The sequence below is a fragment of the Seriola dumerili genome, unplaced genomic scaffold, assembly GCF_002260705.1.
Source record: "Seriola dumerili isolate Sdu_G_001 unplaced genomic scaffold, Sdu_1.0 BDQW01000073.1, whole genome shotgun sequence".
Taxonomy (NCBI): Eukaryota; Metazoa; Chordata; class Actinopteri; order Carangiformes; family Carangidae; genus Seriola; species Seriola dumerili.
This window is the reverse complement of record NW_019174328.1, coordinates 7,104,817-7,129,679: the sequence shown is the minus strand read 5'-3', so window position 1 is coordinate 7,129,679 and position 24,863 is coordinate 7,104,817. Positions and strand designations below refer to the sequence as shown.

Sequence of the window (24,863 nt, the reverse complement as noted above, 5' to 3'; positions counted from 1 at the left end):
ATAGTAAAACAGAGGAAAAAAAGGAAGGAAGAGGAGAAGGGCAGCAAACCAAAGGGTTGTGAGTCTGATGACTGGCGGCGTTAGAGTCAGGATGAGATCCTCTGTGGCAGATGTTAGTAAAACTGTACATGTGTACATACTGCTATGTACAAAAGTACTACAGGAATATTTTAATCTTAAATCAATAATTTACAATAACTATAAGTAAGTGCGTGTTTTTTTTTTAGTCACGTCTCACCCTGACTCGAGCCACCGGCTGGACGGCCTGTTCGTTCTCTCTCAGAGAGCCCACGTACGCCTCCTTCTGGAAGAGTGGTGCATTGTCATTGACATCCAACACATTCACACGGATCCTCCCCGTGGTCTCCTCTCCGCCGCCGTCCCTCGCCAGCACGGTCAGTGTGAAACGCCGCATCAACTCATAGTCGAGTCTGGCCCGCAGAATGACCCAGCCTGTCTCATCGTCCAATGAAAACCTGGACGAAAAGAAAGAAAACAAAAAAAAAACAAGAGAAATTGGAGGCAGGTAACCTCAACAAACATGAGGAGGATTATTATCGTTTAACTTATTACTTATTAACTTGTTAAAGTTTATTGTTATAAGAAGAAAACATTGACATTCTACATCAGATGTCAGATAAAAAAAGTGTGGATGTGGTTGGGAGGGGCTCACTGATCTGTATTTGTTCCACTGTTGAGTTTTATTGTACTTCTTTTATCTGCTAGTGAGATGTACTGAAGAGTTAATGCTTTCTCATAGAGGCTTAATAAAAGGCCCATTACAATGCATCAAACGATGACTGTTCAGAATCTTGTCATTCTAGTTAAATGCAACAAATGACAAAATAAACCAAACAAGAACACATGGTTAATGTGAGTGTGTGTTTTACTTTGTCTGTGATTCTGTTGGTTTGTGGCCTGAAGGGAGCAGACGTAAAGGAAAGTGCCAGATATCGTTGTAGCTCAGCTGTCTCTGGCAGGGCCGTGCGGCACTAACAGTGCAGTACAGTCGTTCACCAGTGGCCAGATACATGAAAAATTGATGTGGCTGTATGTTTGTGTGGACTGTTCGAGTATGTCTGTGTAACTGTATCTTACTGGTCCGGCTCGTCACTGAAGTAGTAACGCACAATCCCAAAGGTGCCTGCGTCTCCGTCTGTAGCCTGTACAGTAGAGACAAAAAATTTAATTTTTAAAGTCATGTTAACTTCCTTATAAAGTTTTATAGCACATTCAGCTTTAGTTTTGCTTTTCATCCTGATTTTTTTTTTTTTTCTCATCTATGTTTATTTTTGCTTCACCTGTTAAATTTCATCCCTTTCAGGATTAATATACAAATGTGTTTCATGAGGGGGGGTAAAAATGTGCTGAGCACTTCAATCAAGATGTTGTCTTGTTAAGTGTGTGATCAAGTGTTGTTGCCTTTTTCAAATGCTATTGTGAAAACTGAAGTGAGAAGAGTTCATGCTGTCCTGATAGTTACCACATGCAGGCACAATGTGCCAGCGACAAAGTGCTGTGACTTGGTTTGTAACGAGTGAGATGAAATTGTGATTTTGTGACAACCAGAAGTTCAGTACAGCAGAGTAACAGACGTTTCTTCCCATTTCATGTTAAATGTAACTGTTATTATATTATTCCTCTGCATACATTTGTGCTTTTGTACGTGTGCTTGTGTGAGGTTAACAACACTGTATTTACTGACAAGATGAATCCGAATAGCTGCATGAAATAATCTGTCATGACTGAGTTTTGCTCATTCTCCTAAATTTCTCACTCCAACAGCTGCCTATGACGGTATGACTTTATGATAAAACATGCAAGCCACGCTTCGCTCTCCTGAGGTGTTGACTGGATTCAATCTGATGGGAGAACTGATACATTTTCCTCACCCGCATGACCCGCCACTGCCTTAAAAGCAGCAACAACTGCTGTCATATGTTTTGCAGATAAAAAGGGGTGTCAAACAAATGCCACATAAAGAACAACACTTTCAGGAATCTTGTACTTTATGAAATGCCACTTTACCGCAATCCGTCTTTGTAAACATATGCGTGCGCATGTGCACACATGTACTGGCGCGTACACACGGGGTGTTGTGTTGGCGCTGATGGATCGCGGCTGGAGAGGCTGTTGTAATAGAGTTTCACTTCAGTGGCTCTGCAGTCAGTTTAAGGGCCAAACGTGTCTGCAGCCTGCTCTGTCAACCACAATGCCGGTCAATGTGATTCAGTGATGCCCTGATACCAACCTTGTTATGTCGGCCTGTGCTCGTGTGTGTAGGGCCCATGCTTTATTTGCATGTGGCTAATACGTGTTGAAAAATATGCAGTTTTGCATTTGTATATGTAAAAGTGTATATGTGTGAGGCTACATACAAAAGGCCATGGTCAGAATATATGTTAATTAATACTCAACTGCTCCTTTTTTGGCTGTGATGTGGATATCTGTGTGCACATTTGAGTGTGTTGGGGAATATCTATGCCTTCTAAATCGGATGCATTGATGGATACGTGTTTGTGTGACTGTGTGTGTTGATGCTCTGCTCACAGATGGAACAACGGCTGCAGCTATCAATGTGTTTTTTTCCCCCCCTTCTAAAAATTACACCATGCTGTTAAGCTCAAGCCCGTAATTTCACAGAGAGCCTCCACCACACCGTCCTGGATGGTGAATCAATGTTTCTTTTTAATGTCCAAATGGCCCTCGCTTTGTTATCAAGTGCACTGAGGCACGTCCTGCTCAATGGGCAGAGAGTAGGACACTAAATACTTGTGACTCCAGTCAGGTTCGTATATTAACCTTTTTCATCTATCGTGTCTCGATGACCTCATCATTTAATGCCACTCAACTCTCACCCCCCTCACTCTTTTGCATTCTAACCCATCCCTCCCTCCTCCTCCTCCTCCTCTTCCTCCTCCTTTATCTTTCCCTTTTTCCTTCTGTCTTTACCCCGGTTTCCTCTGCAACCTGAGCTCCGCCTCCGTCTCCACTGTCTCCACTCTCCTCTACATATCTCCCTCGGCACACTCTTCTCCCTTGACGCCTCTCTCCCTCCTTTGCTCCCTCTCTCCCAGGTGACTGACAGGCCCATAAGTGCTCCAATGATAGTGGTGGGGGTGTTAGCGTGACAGCTATCGAGGCAGTGACAGGAGCCAGGCTCAGCCTGGGAGCTAATACTGCCTCTGCTTCTATGGCCAAGCCCCTCTCGCCACGACGGCAGACAGACGAGGAGAGAGAGAGACAGACAGACAGAGAGAGAGAGAGGAATAAAGGCAGAAAGACGATAGCCATCTTTTCTGCCCCCCCCCCCAAAATCATTCACCGACTCGCTCCTTTCTCCCACCAAACGATCACCATGACAGTACATCAGCCCAGTCACTTTGCCAACTGCTTGCCAAAGACTTTCAACTTTAGACACAGAAGGCTCGCAGCAGATGGACGGACGAGATTGGTCAGGGATTTGCTGTAATTTAACACCATGGGGCCGGATCCTTGACGCCAGGGTATTGTACATTTGCCCCTGTCGCCATGGAGGCTTAAACTTCTTTTTGGTTGGGGAGTTGGAGGTGATGTAAAAGTTGGTGAGGTAGGTTGCACAGAGAGAGAATGTGTATGCGATTTAATGAGGAGAGAAATGACATGGAAATAAAGCTGGGCAGTGTGCCTAACTAATGTGCCTAACAACCTCACTTACAATTACAACAAGTATTTAAAGTACAGAAATGATTCACAGCAATAAATACTTTTCATGCCAAATAAGCAAAGCTAATGGATTCATAAAACATCACTTTCAAGGGACTCTCCAAAAAAATACCTGAGAAGAGACGAGTTACGGGAATCAAAAGAAGTATGGAGGTTGCACTTTGCTGTGAGCGCTTGCCATTGACCAAGATCGTATGAAACCATTTTGGTTGATTACCTGTTCTCTTACTGTCAGGACACCCAGAGATGAGATAATGGCACTATGTGTTGTAGATAAATACTGGGCCCAGACTGAAGCGGTGAAAATCTCCCCTCAGCAGAGCACTGAGGTATCAGAGTTAGTGTTCTGATCAAAATCCAAACTAAGTTGTTAAGGAGTTTCTGCACAAAGAGTCAGTGCACTGCTGATTGCCAATATAAACTCTGCAAACCCTAGGGACCTCAGGCAGTAACTACAAAAGAGAAATTAGTTCTCAGTTGACCAGTTTGGTTAAATGATGTGTTTCTTCCCATCAGAGAGGAGAAGCCGGCAGGCAAACACAGCTGTGTGTGTGGTATTGATGTGGGTGTACCTGCGTACCGGTGCACTCATTTGTGTGTCTGCATGCCTGTTAATGCAAGTGTGACCGAATGTGTGTGGTGATTGGATGCATGTACCGAGTGTTTTTGTATGCAAAGTATAGTGTGCATGTGGGTGCATATGTTTGTGTGCATGTGGAAAGGATACACATGGACAGAGATGCACGTTGTTTCCAGGTTCATTCTTGAGGTAAATATGCACCCCATCCACTTACAGTATAAACTCCTATTATCACACTCAATTGCTTTCAAGAGAAAGCAGAAATGAGAGCTTCCCCTCATCGGTGACAGAAAGACAGGGGTAGTGTGTGTGTATGTGTGTAGGCTAGGGTTGGGTTGAGGGGGTACAGGAGCAGATTATCAGCCCAGCTATCTCGTGGACAGCGAGGGAGGTTAAAGCTGCACAGGCTTTTCTATCTTGAGTGAGCTGGAATTTGAATTGATTGGCTCCTAAAATTGCTTTTTCTGCAGGAGCTTTGAGAGGCACAGAAAAAGGAAACCAATTACTGGCTGTCAAAGCCTGCTGTCAAAATAGAGATGACCCCCAGTCCAAACACAGACAACCTCCTGTGTCTTAGTGTTTCACACCTAAACACAACCACAAAGAATAGATAACAAACATACACCCACACACACACACACACAAACACACACAAACACACCACCAGAGTGAAGATGTCCAGTTTCTGACAATCATTGTAGGGGAGAGAATGATGAAGAGACGGTTGTCAGGTTATCTTCATCAGCTTTGGTTCCTCAGCTCTGGTTAGCTCCACTCATGCGGGCTCTTTTAAAGGCTCTGTGCCTCACTTTCTCACATTTTCTGTTTCCACGACAAGATCATAGATCAGTCCTTGCCAATGCCATGCAAGGATACAGAGAGCAGTTACATGTAAGCACCCCTCCGTGTTAACACTCTGCATACTGTACTGTATATGTGTTTGAGAAGCACAAAGTAGAACATCGGTCATACATGCTGGATGCATTTACATATTTGAGCAGTACGTCATCTCAGCAAAGCGAAGTGCCTCTGGATCAGCAGTGTGGAAGTTCGCTGCTGCTGCTGAACTCACAGGCACCGCGGGAATCAAATGGAAATTCAGGGTGAGACACACCAGTCTGAACAGGCTGCGTATCACAGTTTACAGCACTAGAGTAAATGATTTTCTTCAAATCACGTCTGTTCAATAATCATCAGTCAAAAAAAAAAAAATGAAATGAAAAGAGTTTTCTTGTAGATTTAAGTAAAGGTTCAATTATTCTCAAGTCCGTCTTTAAAGCTATACTGACATGTTTGTATATACATTTATACAGTTATTGATGGCTGTGATTGTCCCTGTTGTCTAGCCACAAAGAGATCCCTTCCCAACACTATTTCATCTTATGACAATCCACAGTCCTCGGTCAGTCTGCTAAAGACTGCTGAAGCCTCATAGCCGAGCTTCAGAATACATATTAACACTGAACTGTGGATTTTGCCTCTTCCATTGCAGCTTCCATAAAGCAAGTGGATTTAACTGATCAAGCACTTGGTTTTAAAAAATAGCATCAAAATGTTTTTGGGAGGACAAGAGTCACAATACAACAAAAGCTATGACTGAAAGGAAGAGGTAACTGAGAGCATGACCTCAAGTAGTTTTTAAAAAAAAAAATTTTTTATGGTGTTTGTCTTCCCTCTCCTCTCAGTGACCGTCTCAGTCTCTGTTTCTATGTACACAAATTGCCACGGGACTGCGCCGAGCCTGTTTGTACTTCTGATCAATACGACAGAGCAAGACTCCGAGCGGAGCAGCAGCCTGGAAAATGCACAGGAACTCTGACACCACACCGGGGCTTTCCCGAGATGTGTCCAGTTGATGATGACACGCGACACTCCTGTGACTAAACTAAATGTGAGTGAATTTATATGTTCTCATGCATGTTCAGCTAAAGCCGTATGAAATGACGGAAAAACTCAAACCTCTTTATCTGGGATTTAAAAAATCCCTCACCTACTTGGATCAAACAAGGACCTACTCGCATCTCTCGCCAGTCCCCCAGCTGTGACCTAGAGCACCTGCGGGGGTTGATGGGAGCTGTGTGTGATTTTACTGCGGACACTTTAGCGTAATGGCGATGGTGAATGTACGTTTACGACTACTTTATATCTCTAAACCATTAACAAGCAGGTGGGGGTGCTCACAGCGACTGCTGCCCGCCGACAGGATTGAACAGCCTGTTTCGATTATCTCCTGACCACCCAGATAACAGCAAGACAGAGGGAGAGCAGGGGAGAGAGAGAGAAAAAAAAACACTTTTTTAACAATGTATACCTTTGTACAAGAAGAGTTCAATAAAGTGGAGTGGATGTCTTTACAGCACACTGTGACAGCTTGCAAGATAAATTCTACCGTTTGCTTGCACGCACAGCCACTTTATAATTATTCCAACCACATGTGAAACACTTGAGAAAAAACAGCTGTTACCTCTGGAATACGAAGAAAAGAGGCGGAGAGAGATGGAGAGAGAGAGAGAGAGAGAGAAGGAGAGAGGACCGTATTGTGGGCATAATCTGGAGATAGTTTCAGCTGCCAGTGAAAAGACTTAATGCAGAGCTCTCTGGCTGGCAGCTTCACTTTGCCAACAGACCTTGGTCCTCCCCCTCTCTCTCTCTCTCTCTCTGCCTCTGTGCTCAGTGATGAAGAAATGAGATTAGCAGAAGCACAGGGAGGATGGAGAAAATGATAAAGAGTAAAGAGCGCAATACAGCGAGACACTGAATACAAGGGAGAGGACAAAGCAAGCATGTGTGGATGTTTATGGCATCCATTCTCTGGTTACGTGTTAAGGGAGCAGGGCTGACGTAAAGAGATGACACAGTCACATACAGTGAACACTAGTAAGCAGTTTTTTGGTTCCAGCTTCTCAATTATGTTACGATTTTCTGTGTTATATCGATGTAAACTGAACATTTTGGGTTTTGAAAAAACAATTTGAAAGCCTCCTCTCGGGCCTTAGGAAACTGTGACATTTCATAGACTAAAGAGTCATCAAGTAGCTGAGACAGTAACCGTCAGATTGAGCATTAGGGGAAATAATCAGTAGTTGCAGCCGTTGTCGTTTTATCTGGACTTGTAACTCATCTTTTGACCATTCAGTGCTGCAGTGGTAAAGAGCATTTTTTCTTTTTTTTTTCATCAGTATCGTCCGAATGAAAGGGACAAATAGATTAACAGATGACCAAGAGCTGACAGTGAACAAACCTTGGGAAAGTTCGGACTTTAGTTTCAAGTCCCGCCTGTTCGTCCTCTGCCCTGCACAACCTTTCACATCCCCGTCTCACAATGTCACGACACCCATGATAAACGCCCCGTTATTAACAGTGATTCTGTGTCAGCTACCACTAGCAGGAGAGAGCCGGGTCTCACCCCTTTTATTAGAATAATGAATTATAATTAGTGTTGTGACTATTACCCCATAAAGGCCTGTCCAAACATTGGTGGTAGCAAAAACATCCTCCACTCTGTAATTTATAACCTCCTGCGAGAAGCATTCATCATTGTGCCTTAGTCCTCAAACGTACAGCATCTGCACAGAGACCATAAAACACACAGCACGGCACTGGCAGAAGACGTAGACCCTAACCCGAGAACAATGCTGAATCTGATATATTTTATAGCGGTAAGACCAACTATAAGAAGAAAATAAGGTGACGATAAACTGTACTTCTATATGCATATTAGACCTGCACGCATCCTCAACATACATATCCTCTGAGGCAGAGATTGATGGGTAGACAGAGCTAGATAGAGTGTAATCCAAGCAGAAACAGACAGGGAACCGCAGAGTGAATCAATGCAACACCTGAAAACCATTAGCAATCTAATGGTAAAACGGAGAAAGGGGAAAAACAACAATAACCGAGGGCATACAATAAATAAGAAATGAAAGAAGGCAAATTTTCTGAAACCCAAAGAGAGGAGATCAGAGTGATTCCACTGATACGAGCAGCTGCTGGTGTCTAAAGTCTCCAGGGTAAGGAAGAGACAGAAAGGGAGAGAAGGGAGAAAAGGGCCCAGACAAAAGAGTAAATCACAATAAATATTTATAATGATAAGTAATGCTGCAGACCATAAATATTAAACAGCCACTGCCTCTGTGTGCGTGTATGTGTGTGTACTCGTATGTTAAGCGTAAGTATCCACAGGGATGCAGGAGAGGGCACTGAGTAATACATTGACTAACATTGTACATAAGCTCTGATCAGATGAGCTATGAATATTAACCTAAACAAAGCTTTTCAATTGCATTATCAGATTGCTTGTTTGGCACTTTTTTTAAAAACAACTGGGAACCAACATGCATAATTTCAATTAGCATAGGTATAAAGTATTATATAAACATCATCCAGACTCCACCCTCTTTACGTGCAAACCACCTCCACCACATTACTGATAGAGAGCACAACTGCAGAAATACTTAAATGCTTGAGAAACAGCAATGTACTAATCTTTAGAAAGTAACTGCTTTATTGTGAGGGAAACAATTATCAGTCTCATAAACTTAATTTGATGATCCTCTCTGCTGCTGTTGGTATGATATACAATGAGGTCCACCACATTGCCTTACAAGGATAATTTACTCATTTAAACTGATGTCACTGTGCCCAGAAATGACCATTTTCTAAGACTGTATGCAAAACTCTGTCTTCAGTATGGCTGACTTACTCACTAATGTCTTATGACAAGAGTTGATCTCAATGACCAAACACTTGGCTTAAAAATCACAAAAATACACACATTGGCAACAGTTACAAAGGTGACCTTCAACACTATTCAAAGGAACAGTTTGGCATTTTGGGACAGACGTTTAATTACTTTCCTTCTGAGAGCTAAAGGAGAAGATTGATATCACTCTACACGCTCAATATGAAGCCAGAGCCAGTAGCTGATTAGCTTAGCTTGGCATAAAGACTGGAAGCAGGGGGAAACGGCTAGCTTGGCTCTGTGTTCAGAGGTGAAAATAAATCCTCCTTCAGTACCAGCACCTTTAAAGCTCTCTCAAAAAACAGTTGTGTTTTGGTGCTTTAGCTTTTTCTTGTCTGGGCGCAGTGTCTTCCTGGACTATTGTCATAACCGTGAGCTTCAGAGGTGCCGGTAGGTGTATTTTTGAGCTGCTCACCTCTAGTTAAATAGTTAATGCACAGACACGAGAGTGATGACAGTGGCAGAAATCAGCTCTTAGCAAAGAATGTAAAGAAGTGTATTTTCCAACAGTTTAACTATTCCGTTAATGAATTCACTTGTGTGTGTGTGTGTGTGTGTGTGTGTGTGTGTGTGTGTGTGTGTGTGTGTGTGTGTGTGTGTGTTATTGTACATTGAGGAGGGCCGGCCAGAGCACCTTGAGAGACTAAGAATGAGAGAGTTGTCCTCCCTTTTGGTACTAAAACATAATTTGGCCACCATCTGTTGCACCTCACAGCCATCTGACAGAGAGCACCGAGAGGCTAGTCTCAGCCTAACAATCTGGTTATATTGTACTGCCTTGAGTTGTTCTCTGCACTTAGACAAGCAGACAGTTTGAGCTGCTGGAAAAGACTGAGTGAGACAGGTACACAGAGTATTAGGAAAATGAAAAGGTGCCCGGCATTTGAGCAAATCAAATGACTCTTAAAAGCACAAGTACAGAGAGCTTTAAAATAAAGTACAGAATAAAATGAGCTTGAGTTCAGTAGAAATGTAATAATAGTCCTGCAATAACAGAATAAGTTGTTAGGGGCCTTACACCTTCATTTTGTCACACTTTGCCAACATTTGTCCTTAACAGTGAGGTGATGGACAGGTTAAGTTGAAAAGTGTTCTAGCTCACTGAATGTTATTAAGGCTGGTTTTACATTTATACATTTATTGCATACACAATAATTTTTACTGTAGATTTACAAGACAGACGTCATTCTCTTTATAATGTCTCCACTTCCACCCCCACTTCTGCCTGAACAATTTGAAGCAGAACACCAACAGTCTGGTGGATTTAACCTCTTTCTGTGTTTCAATACAGAATTTCTAAGTTGTTTTAAACACCACACGGATGCAATGCCCATTCCAAAATAAAACGCTCATTATTCACACAACCATGAGTGAAGCGGCCGTGGCTTGTTTGATCAGACTGCAGCATATAAATAAACAGTCTCAGCTATTGTCATTGGATTACAAACGTTGTAACTTACTGTCTGAATTACTAATGAACCAAATTACGACAGACCCACATAGGTAAACAAGTCCATGCAAACACATTAGTGAACATACACATCAGCTACACGTACATAGTAAATGGTTATCTTATGGGATAACATTTGGAGAAAAGCCCACAATTACCAGTGACTTTGTCGGGTTTTAGCCATGTGTTGACCTTGCGGGTGTTCAGGGACATTGTTGTCTACTACTGTGTGTGTGTGTGTGTGCGTGTGCGTGTGCGTGTGTGTGTGTTTCTTGGCCTCAGAGCCAAACAAGCTGAGTATGGGAAACATCTGTTAAATCTGTATGTGTATTTTGTCTCCAGTGGCATCTCAGAGGGTTTTTGTATATATATATATGTATGTATGTATGTATGTATGTGTGTGTATGTATGTGTGTGTGTGTGTGTGTGTAGGTCAGAATATCGAAACCCTCATCTAACATTGTATAATATACGAGTGCTGCCATCCATGCCAGTGCGGTCCTCAGTGAGAGCCGTCACATCTCCTATTTACAGCCAGTTCACTCTCCACGGCCGGCATCAGGATTCCACGGTGGGCCGCGCGCTCCAGCACGAGGCCAAAGTTATCGGGTATTAGACTGCCCTGAAATCTCCATTTCATGAGCACCCTGTCTATAAACACTATTGATTTTCACACTGTGCTTGTTGCACTTGTATCTAGTGGGTTGTGGGCATTCTGTCACAGGAATGACTGGTAATGAATAATGATTCAGAGTTACAGGGAGATGGTCGGAGATTTTTTCTGATCTGGTCAAAGCAGTGACTGCTGGTCAGGACAGTGACTGAGGGTGAGCGCTGCTGAATGGTGGGACTCTGAGATGATGAGGTGGAGTGACCTCAAGGACACTTCAACCGTGAGAATCTAAACAACGGCTAACAGAGCTGGAGGGAATGATTCATATTATATATTTTTTGGAAATAATTCTTGAACCTTAATTGGATTAGTTTTAACGAGAGGAATCCTGTCGTTATTATCAACATCTGTAATATTAATCCAATATCAAAAGTAAGAAATGTTAAGATCATCTAATAATAGTAATCCAGTTTAAACTAATATTTCTGTAATGCTGTAATGGCTTTCATTTTTTGCAACTAGCAAATAAGTCTAAGTGTATGAAACTTCATGTATGAGCTATGAGCTGCAGCTTGAGGGTAATCACTTGAATCCTTTATTCTGCCAAAATGATTCTCTACACTGAAATACACAGTAAGCAATTACACTGCTGGACTCCTAAAATGATTGTACACGTAGTTCAGGTTGAGCTTCTGACCATGTTGTGGTTAGTTCAACCTTCATTACCTCAGTGGAATTCACTATTATATCGGCAGTAAATATGTAATTCTGCTGTTAAGGAAATTTGCATAATTATGTTGAAATTATAATTATGCTATGTATGAAACAGCTTTTAAGATAAAGCCGAGACTGTTTTTAAGGACATGCATTAGTTGCCAACATGGTCATTCAGCACCATAAATACTCCAGATCTCAGTGTTGGCTAACAGTGACCCAGTACTGTAAGTAAGTTGGTTTTTCTTTTGTGTTTATTTGTGCTTTTGTCTGAGGCAGTCTAGCTTGAATCACCATAAATCACGACTCATATGGTAAAGTCTCAAGAGAGTACTGGGTCACATGGGGCAAACACACCAAGATTCATTCCCAATAAAACAAGCCCCATAAAGTTGCTAGTGCAAGCCAGGTTTTTATTGTAATCTCTTTGTATTCCAGTGAAATTTATCTTCAGGAATAAATCACAAGAAGCCGCTCTGTGAGTAATCTATCACATTCTCTGCTATATGAACACTTCACAGTGGTTTTCTAAGACACTCACCAAGATACGCAACAGTGAGGTACCAGGGGGTGTGTTTTCAGGGAGGCTGATGTTGTACAGAGGTCTGCTGAAGATGGGCCGGTTATCATTCTCATTGATTAGCTCAATAAAGACACGGGCAAATCCCACATGGTCAGACATGGACTCATTGGCATAGAGCTGAGGAGAAACAACAGGTGGTACGTTATACACTAAAGATTTAATTGTAGCCTCAGACATCACAGTTCAGTTAATGAAGAAACAGCACATGTTTAACATTGGTTCATTTACACTGAATATTTCACATTTTTAATTTGCTATTGTGTCAAAGGAGTTTCTGTCATAAAGACCTGGCTTGTTTAAGATCGAGTATTATACACTAACCAGGGTTCTGGTTCTGTAAACGGCTCAGGGGTAAATTGGGGTGACAAAATACCAATTTCACTGTTCAAACAATTCTGCAGTGTTGAGAAAGTGATATAGCCCCAATCTGACTGAGCCTTTTGTCCAAACAAATAAAAACAAGTTGCAGGAAACATAATGAAGCTACATTCAGTCTTGTAGCTTAGAAATCAGGCGAGATCCACAGCTCATTCAAGGTCAGTCTCACAGAAGGACAATGTAGCTGCTCTGTCTCCAACAACTGAATGTTTGGTCATCAAAAGAAGATTGCCTTCTCTTATTCTACTATGTAGCTCTTTACAAAACGGATCTGTTGGACATTAACAGTGACGGAAAACATGTTCAGCCAGTGGAGCTCCTCCGCAAGAATCCTACTTCTTTTTAAGTAATAGCTAGAAAGCTGTGGGTTGTGGGAAGGATGCTGGCTATTGTGTCCCTTCTCCTGATCCCTGTATATTATTTGATTACTTGTTCATTCATGCAGTTATTCTTTCATACCGTATAATTCTTATCAGAGTCACAGGGACTGGAGTCCATCCCGGCATTCACTCTCATGTTACTGTTCAGATGCACACTGTAAGAACGCTGATAATAAGTTTAAAACTCACAGAGAAGCTGTAGCTGCGAATCTGTTCATAGTCCAGTGGCATGGCCACCCTCATCCTGATGTCAGCACGCCCCTGTACTGCTGTGGGGGAGATGGTGAAGTACTCTGAATTGTTTCCCGTCAGAAACACCTGGAACATGCTGTTCACCCCCTGCCGCAGGAAGGATAAGAGAGAGGCAAATATAGAAAAACAGAGAGAAAAGAGTTGTTGAGAGAGAGCAATTGCAGGCAGTTATATATACTAAACTACTGGTGACCAATCTTGACAATAACACCCACGCTATAATATATCCCTTGAATTTTTATCATTAATTATTAGACAAAAATCACAATTCATCAACAGAGGTACGCAGACTGTTAAGACACACAGAAAGGCAAAGCCGACACCTCACCAAAGCCCCAATTTGCACATTTTTAGATTTTAAGCATTTAGATGATTATCATATCCAAAATTATTTACATTGACTGCAACAGTAGAATAATAACCACAAATTTCACATGCAACCTACAGTAATGAGATCAAAGGTCGGGCTTTTGTGTCCCACTGATCATATGACTGAGAAGAGCTTCAGAGATGTTTTAGAGTGAGACGTAGTTATTTACTGTATTCATTAGTATCTGCTTGTGTCTATTCTTTTTTTCTTAACAAAATGTATTTGGTAAATGTCCTCCATCCTGATTTGTCATGAACAGCATCAGCTGGGAAGCCAACTCTATTCACTCTTATCAGTTGTGAGCAAGATGTTTCATTTCTATCTCTGCATCTTTTCGCAAGACTTCTCTCATCCTTCAATATCTTTCTGTACAATCACCTCACACTCCATCAGTTCTCTTTATACAGCTGTCTGTCTCTCATTCAGATCTTTGTGTCAGAGGTCAGAGCTTATTATGAAGTGTCACACATGCATATAATAAGATCAGATGATCAAAAGTTACATTATCAATGTTGCCTTGGTGCACAAAGACAATCATAAAGCCCACGTTCTTGCTGCTGTGTAATAATTTGCTGTTGAAAGCCTCGTCATGATAGTGGGGACGCTAAACCATGGAGAGAAATTTGTTTCAGGCCCCTGCTACACGTTTGACCTGTAGAGCTGCGCAGTGCAGGAAAAGGACAAAAAACATGACAGTAGGAAAAACCATCAAAATGAAAGTGAAATGGACGTGACAAGTTTAGACCGCAAAACAGATATAAGAATCAAATTGTAGCCACATATTCATCGCCTCTCCTCATCTGAATTCTTCTTTATCTTCACCGTATAAACCCTATACTGCACTTTCACATCATGTAAATTGCCATTTGAGTGCAATGTGGAGTAAATCCCCATACACTGCCCACAGAGCAGAATACAGTGTGTCCGACTGGGACGATTACCCTGCTATAGAAGAAGGTTGAAACCGTGTGCTTTAATCATCATAGTGTGTGTTTTATGGGAGGAAAGGAGGAGCTGATGTGATCCCTGATGACAACCATGACTATCTTTCTCAATACAGAGACACACATCTGGGTTTGGTCTCTAGCTTACTACAGTGTATGTTGCCAAGAGAATGTTAGATTATGTGAGCTTGGGAGTCTGATTTAGAAATACTATGTGCTGTATTACTGGGTGGGTCTGTATGACGAGGGTAGTATTGTTTGATTAGTGGTTATATAAAATTCTGAACAAAGAGAGCACCTACAAACCTCATCTTTCTTTTTTCAGATAAATCCCCAAGTGCAAAGGCATGATGGGTAAATATAAACCTAGTCAGGGTCAAAATGACATCACAGCTCTGAAATGCCTGTGGCTGTCTTGAGCTGAGAAAACAGTTCTAGATCCATCCTGTCTTCATATATAGAGTTGTAGGGCGGCCAATCACGTAGTCATTCTGGCAGACAGAGGAAGACGGGTGGGGTTGCGGATTGGCATTATGTTGGCGGTTGAAATAGCCCCCTTGTTTTTGTTTTCATCTCTGGGAGAACCATTGTGGCTGATGACTCCTATTTAAAAGACCATCCAATATGCAGGGATGTCACCTCAAACTGCCCATAAACGTAATTGCCCGTCCATTTGCTTCTGCCTTTAGAAGCCCCCAATAAAAGCACCCTGTCAGATGCGACTGACACAAAGTTTAGTGACAAGTTCCAGCAGCAAAAGTTTTAAAGATGCTAGCCGAGCAGAAGAGGATGTGAAGGCAGCAACAGACAGAGAGAGAGGTAACTACCACTTGTGTCATAGTCTAAGAAATGAAATGTCTGCCTATAATCCTTCACACTTGGAAAAAGTGAGATTACAGCACAGGTGTAGCAGAGTGTGAATGAGTGTGTGTATCGGCACTGACATGCAGGTTTAGAGGATCAAAACAGCAATACAAAACTGCAAGACAAAAAAACATCATGTTAAAACGGGAGAGTGCATGCAATTTCTATTCCTCTCGCGCACAACTTGAGGAGACAGCTTTATTTTACATTTTCCTGTGAAATTCTGCTTCTTTCTGGTGCATTTTGTTTTGTGATTTGAAGATGAATGAGAAGTGAGCTGTTACTAATGGACTGGTTCAGAAGGAGCGTTTTCTAATGCAGCATTGGTGAATCTGGTTAAAACAATCTCTAGAAATACCAGAGCTATTCCCCCATCTGTGGTGGTGCGCAGTCTTAGCTGGAGATGCTGGAATGTTAAGCGACTGGGTACCTTTCCAGACTGAGTGCTGGTCCTGGTAAAATGCTGGGTGCTAACCTACAGAGAGACCTCTTATCACACGCCAGGTGTCTGGGACGGTCGTCAGCAGTGCAATCGCAGTTACCTCCTTCTCCTTCTCTGCCTCGCCATTGCAACACACCATCCTTTGAATGAAGAAAAAAGACTTTCTGCTAAATACTCCTGAATATTCCTCCTTCAAGTACTTTATTTCTCTGCTGTCTGCTCTTCTCTCTGCTTCATCCTGCTCCACCAATTATTCAGACTTCTCGTTTTGCTTCATTGCAAGCTACTTTCTGTTCACAAATTTTTCTTGGTATTCCTCCTTTCCTCTGTTCTCCTCTCCTTTCCTCCCCATGTGCCTGTCTCTCTTTACTCTCCACCTTTTTCTCTATCCACTTGACTTGCAGTTATCTGTCAAATTCCACCCTGGCGGCTGCTGTGCCTGAATCAATCAGAGTTGACTAGCTTTCGGCTTATCTGCACCCTAGGTGATTGATTTTCCTCGTTAGGTATAATTTGATGCTCTATCCCATCTCTTCCAGAGCAAATTAAATTGTAGTCGAGTCCAATGCGCTGGTGTGAGCGGGCATGTGCACATATGAGAGAGGGAGAGAGAAAGTGAGAGAGACACAGAATGGCAGAGCAAGCATAAAGTGAAAAAGTGTTTGAGTTCTGAGTGTGTGCTGGTGAATGTGTGTGACTGTGTGTCACCACATTAGGTTGATAGATCCAGCTAATGCAAAGTGGCGGACACACTAAAGCATACTAAAGCATACTGTTGTACACTGCTGCTGACAGTGCACGCACACGCAAACACACACACACACACACACACACACATACACACGCTGCCGTGCACATAGTTTCATAGATTGGCTGATGTTCTTTTCAGCTGCTGCGTTTAAAAACAAGATAAATCTAAACCTACAAAGGAGAAGACATAATACACACCTCTCACATGTAGCTGCCCTGCTTGTCTTTGTTGCAAGATCTCATCAGATCAAATCGCACTCCTTTCAATGATGCATCCTTTAATGGAGCTTTATTGTGTCGCAGCCAGTTGAAGTACCTCCTTAGTCCCAACATCAGGTTGTTGATTAACAGTAATAATAACTTAATTTGAACCGAATCCGATCGATTATACTTCGTTAAATGTTGATTAAATATGTATCTGAAATACTACACTGAAATGACAGCTGTAGACTACTAAATTTGGCACACCTTATTTTTCACTTCTTCTACGTTCTAAATACAGACTCTAAATCCTGCCTCAAAACTATTAAGTTTATCATCTTAAATAATTTGTATGAGTGAAAGTTTAACTGGAGTATGGGACTCCCTCACTAATGATCTTAGTCAGAGTAGAAACATAGAAACATAGACGGTAGAGAACACTTTAATCAGACAACAGAGGAGTTTAACTTCAAGTTACTTAATGACAAGTTATTCAACGTTAATTAGGGACAGCTGATATGACTTGCCGCTGGTATTCAGCTGCCAGCTGAATGTTTTGTACACTGATCTTTCCTAATAAGAGAGGAGAGATGACAGATTTTTTACCAGCGGAGCTCAGTGAATGTGTGTTTTCCTAACCTCTGAGTTAGTCACACCAGTGCACCAAAATCATTTTTTCACATTCACACTCTCTTCATTTTCCCTCACATATGCAGTGAAATGCTACACTGTAGAGGTTGGGAGAGCAACAATGCAACACTAGCAGGCTGAGGTGGATAAAACACAGTCAAGTGCAGTAAAGAAAGGGTCAGTTTTGTTTCATTTGATACCGATCTTTATGATGAGCTCAGGACATCTTAACTTTCAATCATAAGATACCGAGGCAGCCTTTTTTTGGATAAGAGCATCAGCCCGATGTCAACAATGCTGTGAGTGGTTATGACTGTGGCAGCCGTCAGGACATGAACAACTCACCTCATCTTTGTCTTCAGCCTGGATGAACAGAGGCAGGGCAAAGCCCACCTGGGCCAGTTCGGTGATGCGCACTCGATACTCAGAACTGTTGAACTTCGGGGCATTGTCGTTCTTGTCAATTAGCAGAATGGTGAAGGTGGTCATCACTGTTGCCTCTGATGGACTGCGATCATCTTTCAACTCTGTGGCCTTATAGAGAGCAACAGAGGGAAGTGGCAATCGTAGAGAGAACGAGAGAGATCAAGGGAGAGAGACATGAGATGTATTTGATTGCACTGAAAATGTCATTTTGGATGGAGGCAGTCAGCACGCAATCTCGACCAGGTATTTACAGCTGTTCATTTATTGGATCAAAAGGTGGACAGACGAACTCAAAGCAATCATAGAAATAGGCTCAAAGTGAGGCCAAGAGAGGGCCAGCACATGAGCATCCACACATGCACACACATACACACATACACACAATGAGATTAAGGAGAAAGGAGTCCCATTGAGAAGACACAATTACACACTATCCCTGTCTCTGGCTGCCTGACTATCGAAGATGTGAGGCCTCTGAAATGAAAAAAATGGTAGCGAAAGATGGGAATGGGCAGCCGTGGTGTCTTTTATTGATGGAGGGGTGTCACAAGCAGTAGGAGAAGAGGCAGGTACAACATGCTGGTCTCTAGGTAATCAAGGTAGTTTAGCCTCCCTCGTCCCAACGCCACTGAATCATTTGACCGCGACCTCCACGCGCTCAGCACTATCTAAGCTGCCTGAAGTTGAGAAATTAGTTGTATTACTATGGCACACCGCAATCAATAGTAGCACCACCTAAGATAGCGCAAGTAGAGAGAGGGAGAGAAAATGTAGAGGGAAAAAATCCATATCTTATAAATACATTTTTTGGCGACATTTTTTCGTTTTCAGCTCTTTCGCTTATTCTACTTTTTTGCTTTGTAATTATTGATTTCAATTAAGAAGATAGACTGAGGCAGGGATATGTTAGCCAGAATCTCTTTTGTATTAAACATTACAGTCTGTTGTATCTAAGCCGTCTCTCATAAAAATGTCACACAAACTGCTTTTCTTTTTTTTTTTCTTTTTAACAATAATTGCAGCTAAATTAGTAAATACACAAGTGCTATTGAGGCCATTAACTGCTCTTGAATGCCATTTATTGTCCAACAAAGCTGCAAACGATTTGACACGACAAGCTATCAAAATTCACAATGTGACATTGCAGTTACATGCAAAGAAACTAGGTCTTTGATCACAAATCCTCCCACTTTCAGTAGCACTTGGAAAGCCATTTCACGCACCCTCTCACACCCTGTGGGAACCACTTGGCGTACAATACTGGAGGAGAGGAAATGGTGGCAAAAAAGAATGTGGCAGAGTGGACAAGGTGGGAAGGCCGTGGGTTGGGCGGGGTCGAGGGTGAGAGGGCAGGGCTGTCATGCTTAAACACCAAGTGAGACAGACGTTTGGCCCAGTGGAGGGACAGAGGGATTTTGAGACTGTACCCGCTTCAAACAAAAAAAAAAAAAAAAAAAGGAAAAAAAAAAAAAAAAAAAAAAAAAAAAAAAAAAAAAAAGGAAGAAAAAAAAAGAAGAAAAGAAACAGAAGAACAAAGAAGCCCTAAGCATTGAGGAGGACTCTAAATCCTATTCCTTTCTCTTGTCCTCCTCCGCTCCTCCTGTCCTCCCTGGCTGCTGGCTGTTCACTGAGTACAAGCCTCTGAAGGGGACATTATCATAGAATCACAAAAATGACTTCACTGACAAGCCCAATAAAGGCACTTGAATTTCTCCAGGTCACATTTGTGCAGAGGCATATTGACACAGCTTCTACAGAGACAGATAGTATGGCAAGATCTTGTTTTTAGTCAGCGTTAAGTGTAGTATTGACCTTGAAATCTTTCCTAATTGTAACAGTGTGTATCTACAATATGTACAGTGCGAGCGAAGGTGAAGTACAGCTTTTAGCAGGTCTTTTGAGGCTAAATAAAACCCAGACACTGCATTGATTTAATACACTATCATATCAAAGCTCTCTCTTGATCCACTGGCAAAACAGACTTTCGATCCCTTGTATAGGCTGCAACTGTCCCTTCACCCGCCTCCCATTCAGCAGCTCACCTTGACTGTGAGAGTGAATCCTGCTGAGTAGAGTGGGTTTTCTCTGTCCAGCTGGCCACTCACTGTCAGAGACCCACTGATGTAGTCCAGGGCAAAAACGCTGTTGGTGTTGCCTGGATGGATAGATGGAGAGGGAGGGGGAGGGAGGGAGGGAGGGAGGGAGGGAGAGAGAGAGAGAGAGAGAGAGAAAGACAGAGATTAGATAGTCAGAAACGAAACTGGCATTGTGGATAACTCAACATATCCCCTGGGATGCAGCAAGAAACCTCTGGAAGGGCAGGGGGTGGAAGAGCTATGTGCATGTCTCTATTTCATGCAATATGGATACAGCTTTTGCTGTGCTGTCTTTTGTCTCACTACCTGCCTTAGGCTGACCGGCCACCTCCAACCTGTCCACAAGCTGCCTCTCCAGCATCCCTTTTGTTTCATCTGTCACTGTCTGCCCTCCTTCCACTGCTTCTATTTCTTCTTCAGCATCCCCTCGCCCTTTTACTTCTTTACTGGGTGTATGCCAGGGTGACTGTATTCACATCCACTGAATTCATGCTGTATTCTATACTGTATTAATTACAGTTCAATTGTAAATCAGGTCATGATAACATGCTCAGTAATTATGATGAGTACATCAAAAAACTAAAAATCCCATAAACTACATACACATCAGTTCTTAACTTAAAGGTACCCTGTGGAGTTTTTGACTACTAGTAGTGACAAGGAGCAATGTTTTACGAATGGAATGAATGCCTTCTTTGTATTGTGAATGTGAAACACACATTCCTGCCAAAGGATTGGCATTATTCTGCTGAGCTAGTTATTTGGTAGAACAGTAGAAAGAGGTTCGCCAAATAAAGGCAGTCAAGATGACTATCACACAAATATAGATGTGAGAAATGTGGCTTTGAAAAGGTTTTTATGAGAAAGAAAACATCCACAGAGCACTTTTAACAGGATATTTAACTGTATCAAATTCAAGACTGAATTTTCTTTTAATTGTAAAATACAATAGAAACATAATAAGTTTGATTTAATTTGATTTGTAGTCACATCACAAAATATTTTCACAACATAATGCTGAACTATCCAAGTCCTTCACAACATCTGTGCACTCACTCACTCACTCAAGTCCACAAGTAAAAGCCAGTTATGACTTGATTCCTATCTAATTTCACTTTCAATATTGAGAATACAGTATGCTTATTTTATTTCTTTAAAATTATGTTGAGAAAAGTCTTTTCCAAATTCTGAAATTACAGCCACTTTTTTAAAATTCAAGACAATACGTTTGCATACACACTTTCACTGAACTACATCTCTTCACATGGGCTGATGAATTGCATTAACTTTGTTATAGTCTATGCACTCCTTCAAAGACAAGCATTTCAAATTATGAACGCTGCACTGTTCTCATTAACAAGTTCAGATGTGCCTGGTGTTCGCTATTCACTTCAATTAAACAGGTTAAAATATTACACTGAGACCCACTTGAGTCCTCCCCTTATATTTTCTTATTCCCTCTCTTCCTTTTCAAATTACTGTCCTACTTGTTAACTTTCTCGCCCCTCTTCCACACTTCTTTGCCACACTCTCTTTTTTGTCTCTCTTTTTCAGGCATCTTGTGGCTGTTGCCTGATATTTACACTAGGGGTGAACACTCAACCGAAATACTATCAACATTGAAATATGGCAAAGTGCAATATCTAAATTTCAGGAGGCATTTTTTTGATGAAGGTAACATGTATCATGATATACCAAATGAAACATTATGGTGCTAGATATACCACATAATAAAAATCACATTCTCCAGATGTCACAGCCTGCTATGCCTCTGCCTCACTCTCCACTCTGCCACACCTCCTACTCAGCCTCACTGTCCCCACCTGTTGCCCCCAGCTGCAGTCTATCCCCAATACCCACCTGTGTGCAATATCTCTGCTGGTTCATTAATAAAAGTCATTATACTACTCACCTGTTTGATTGTGCTGTAATTGGTCCTACCACACCCCGTTACAGTACAATCTGGCCAGAAATGGACCCAGCGCACAATCCCACACCCCTGATACGCCTCGAGAGAATTGAGGGCGTTCTCCAGCAGCACGAGGCCATGATGCCCGCTGCCGCCTAGGAAGCTAGACAGGCGGCTGAGGCTAATGGACAGGCGCTAGCAGCGTTAGTAGGGCAAATGCAGCAACTAACGACCTTCCTGATTCAGCCCGCTGTTCCCATGCCCTCACCAGCTCAAACGGCACCAGAACCAGCTCCAGCTTCCCCTTCGCCCAGAGATGTCCCTCATCCTCACGAGGGCAACAGAAGGGGCAGTCCGAGCCAATGCAGCTGGGCCGCACCGCACCGCCCTCACCCCAGAGGAACGGGAACGCCGTCGCCAGTCTAACCTGTGCATGTACTGCGGGCAGGCAGGTCACTTTGTCTCCAAGTGCCCAGTAAAAGCCAAGGCTCACCAGAAACAAGGGGGGATACTGGTGAGCCCAACAACCGTAAAACCTCCCCACAACCAAAGACCGCTACTCCAAGCCCGGCACATCCTTCCTGATGGCCCCCACACCCTGGCCACCCTAATAGACTCTGGGGCGGATGCCTGTATCATTGACGAGGGGCTGGTTCAGCCGCTGGGGCTCGAGCAGGTTCCTCTACCTCACTCGGTTCCCGCTCGGGCCCTCGACGGCCACTATTTGGGCACAATTACTCACCAGACCGTCCAGATTCCCTGCCTCTCATCCTGTGTCATCCTTGGCTCCGTCGGCACAACCCCCACATTGACTGGGAGACGGGGACCATCCAAGAGTGGGGCACCTCCTGTCACCTGTCCTGCCTGAAGCGAGCTTCCTCGCCGCTTTACACTCCCAGCTCCAGGGCCCCGCCTGACACCTCCGGGGTGCCCCCGGAATACCACGACTTCCGCCAGGTGTTCAGCAAAGCCAAGGTGACGTCTCTGCTTCCGCATCGGCCCTATGACTGCGCCATCGATCTCCTGCCTGCCACATCACCACTCAAGGGTCGTCTGTACTCCCTGTGCACCGCTGAAAGGAAGGCCATGGAGACCTACACAAATGAATCCCTGGCTGCAGGCATCATCCGCCCGTCTTCATCTCCAGCCGGGGCAGGCTTCTTTTTTGTCGAGAAGAAAGATAAGACTCTGAGACCCTGCATCGACTACCGGGGTTTGAACGACATCACCATAAAGAACCGGTAACCTCTGCCTCTTATCTCGTCAGCTTTTGAACTGCTTCAGGGGTCCATCATTTTCACCAAACTCGGCCTTCGCAACGCCTACCATCTTGTCCGCATCAGAGAGGGGGATGAGTGGAAGAAGGCGTTTAACACTCCCAAGGGGCATCACGAATATCTCGTAATGCCTTTCGGACTCACCAGCGCCCCCTGCCGTCTTCCAAGCCCTGGTGAATGACGTGCTTAGGGACATGCTCAACCGCGTCGTCTTCGTCTACCTCGATGACATCCTAATCTTCTCCAAGACCCGGGAGTAATATGTTCATCATGTCCAGTCAGTGCTCCAGCGTCTCCTCGAGAACTCCGTTTGTCAAAGGCGAGAAGTGTGAGTTCCATTCTTCATCCGTCTCCTTCCTGGGGCACAAGGCAGTGTGCAGATGGAACCGGCAAAGGTCTCCGCCGTCACCTCCTGGACTATTCCTGACTCAAACAACTGCAGCGCTTCCTGGGGTTCGCCAATTTCTACCACCGCTTCATCCGCGACTACAGCTCTGTGGCCGTCCCTGTCACCGCCCTCCTCTCTTCCAAAGTGCCCTTCCAGTGGACTTCTGCTCCAGGTTCACCTGGGCGCCCATCCTCCAGATGCCTAATTCTGAGCGCCAGTTCGTGGTGGAGGTGGACGCCTCCGATATAGGGGCGGGAGCCGTTCTGTCCCAGAGATCTGCCACCGATCAGAGGCTCCACCCCTGTCACCGGCCGAGAGAAACTACGACATCGGGAACAGAGAATTGTTGGCGGTAAAGATGGCTCTGGAGGAGTGGCGACATTGGCTGGAGGGCGCCAAGGAACCCTTCCTGGTTACGACCGACCATAAGAACTTGGAATACGTCCAAACAGCCAAGAGATTGAACTCCCGCCAGGCCCGCTGGTCCTTATTCTTCACTCGGTTCAACTTCACCCTCTGCTACCGTCAAGCCTGACGCCCTGTCCCGGCAGGTCCAGAAGGGGGAGGATTGTGCTGAGGGGTCTGCCACCATCCTTCCTTCTCCCTGTGTCATCGCCACCCTGACCTGGGATATAGAGGAGGGAGTGAGACTCGCCACCGAGGGTCAACCTGGTCCCAGTGCCTGCCCGCCTAATCGCCTGTACTCTTTGCCGTCAGCCAAAGAGACTGTCCAGCTGGTCCTGCTCCACATCTTCCGCCTACATCGTCTCCCTGTCGATGTGGTGTCCGAACGGGGGCCCCAGTTCTCCTCGGTTTTTTGGAGGGAGTTTTGCAGCCTGATGGGAGCCACTGCCAGTCTCTCCTCCGGGTTCTTTCCCTAGTCTAACGGGCATACTGAGCGGAAGAACCAGGAGATGGAGACGGCCGTTCGCTGCATGGTCTCCCGGAATCCGTCCTCCTGGTCGCAGCAGCTCCTACGGGTGGAGTACGCCCACAACTCCCTCACCAGCTCCGGCACGGGCCTCTCGCCCTTCCAGGGTGCCTACGGCTACCAGCTCCCGCTCTTCCCGGCATTGGAGAAGGAGGTTTCCTGTCCGTCTGTCCAAGCCTTCGTCCACCGCTGTCGCCGAACCTGGGTCCAGGCAAGCACTGCACTCCAGCACTCCG

The 24,863-nt window shown here is 43.9% G+C and overlaps 1 protein-coding gene across 1 annotated transcript in view; it reads right to left on the bottom strand.

Annotated features, from left to right (window-relative positions):
* The window catches only part of LOC111220587 (cadherin-23-like), a 163,985-nt gene that overhangs the window by 51,926 nt on the left and 87,196 nt on the right, over nucleotides 1-24,863 (bottom strand). Inside the window, exons 10-15 of the mRNA XM_022743710.1 lie at nucleotides 20,069-20,181; nucleotides 17,946-18,134; nucleotides 13,337-13,486; nucleotides 12,348-12,506; nucleotides 1,099-1,163; nucleotides 239-476 (exon numbers count right to left, since the gene is read on the bottom strand). Of these exons, the coding sequence (XP_022599431.1) occupies nucleotides 239-476; nucleotides 1,099-1,163; nucleotides 12,348-12,506; nucleotides 13,337-13,486; nucleotides 17,946-18,134; nucleotides 20,069-20,181 (914 nt within the window). The remainder of the gene's footprint in view (nucleotides 1-238; nucleotides 477-1,098; nucleotides 1,164-12,347; nucleotides 12,507-13,336; nucleotides 13,487-17,945; nucleotides 18,135-20,068; nucleotides 20,182-24,863) is intronic.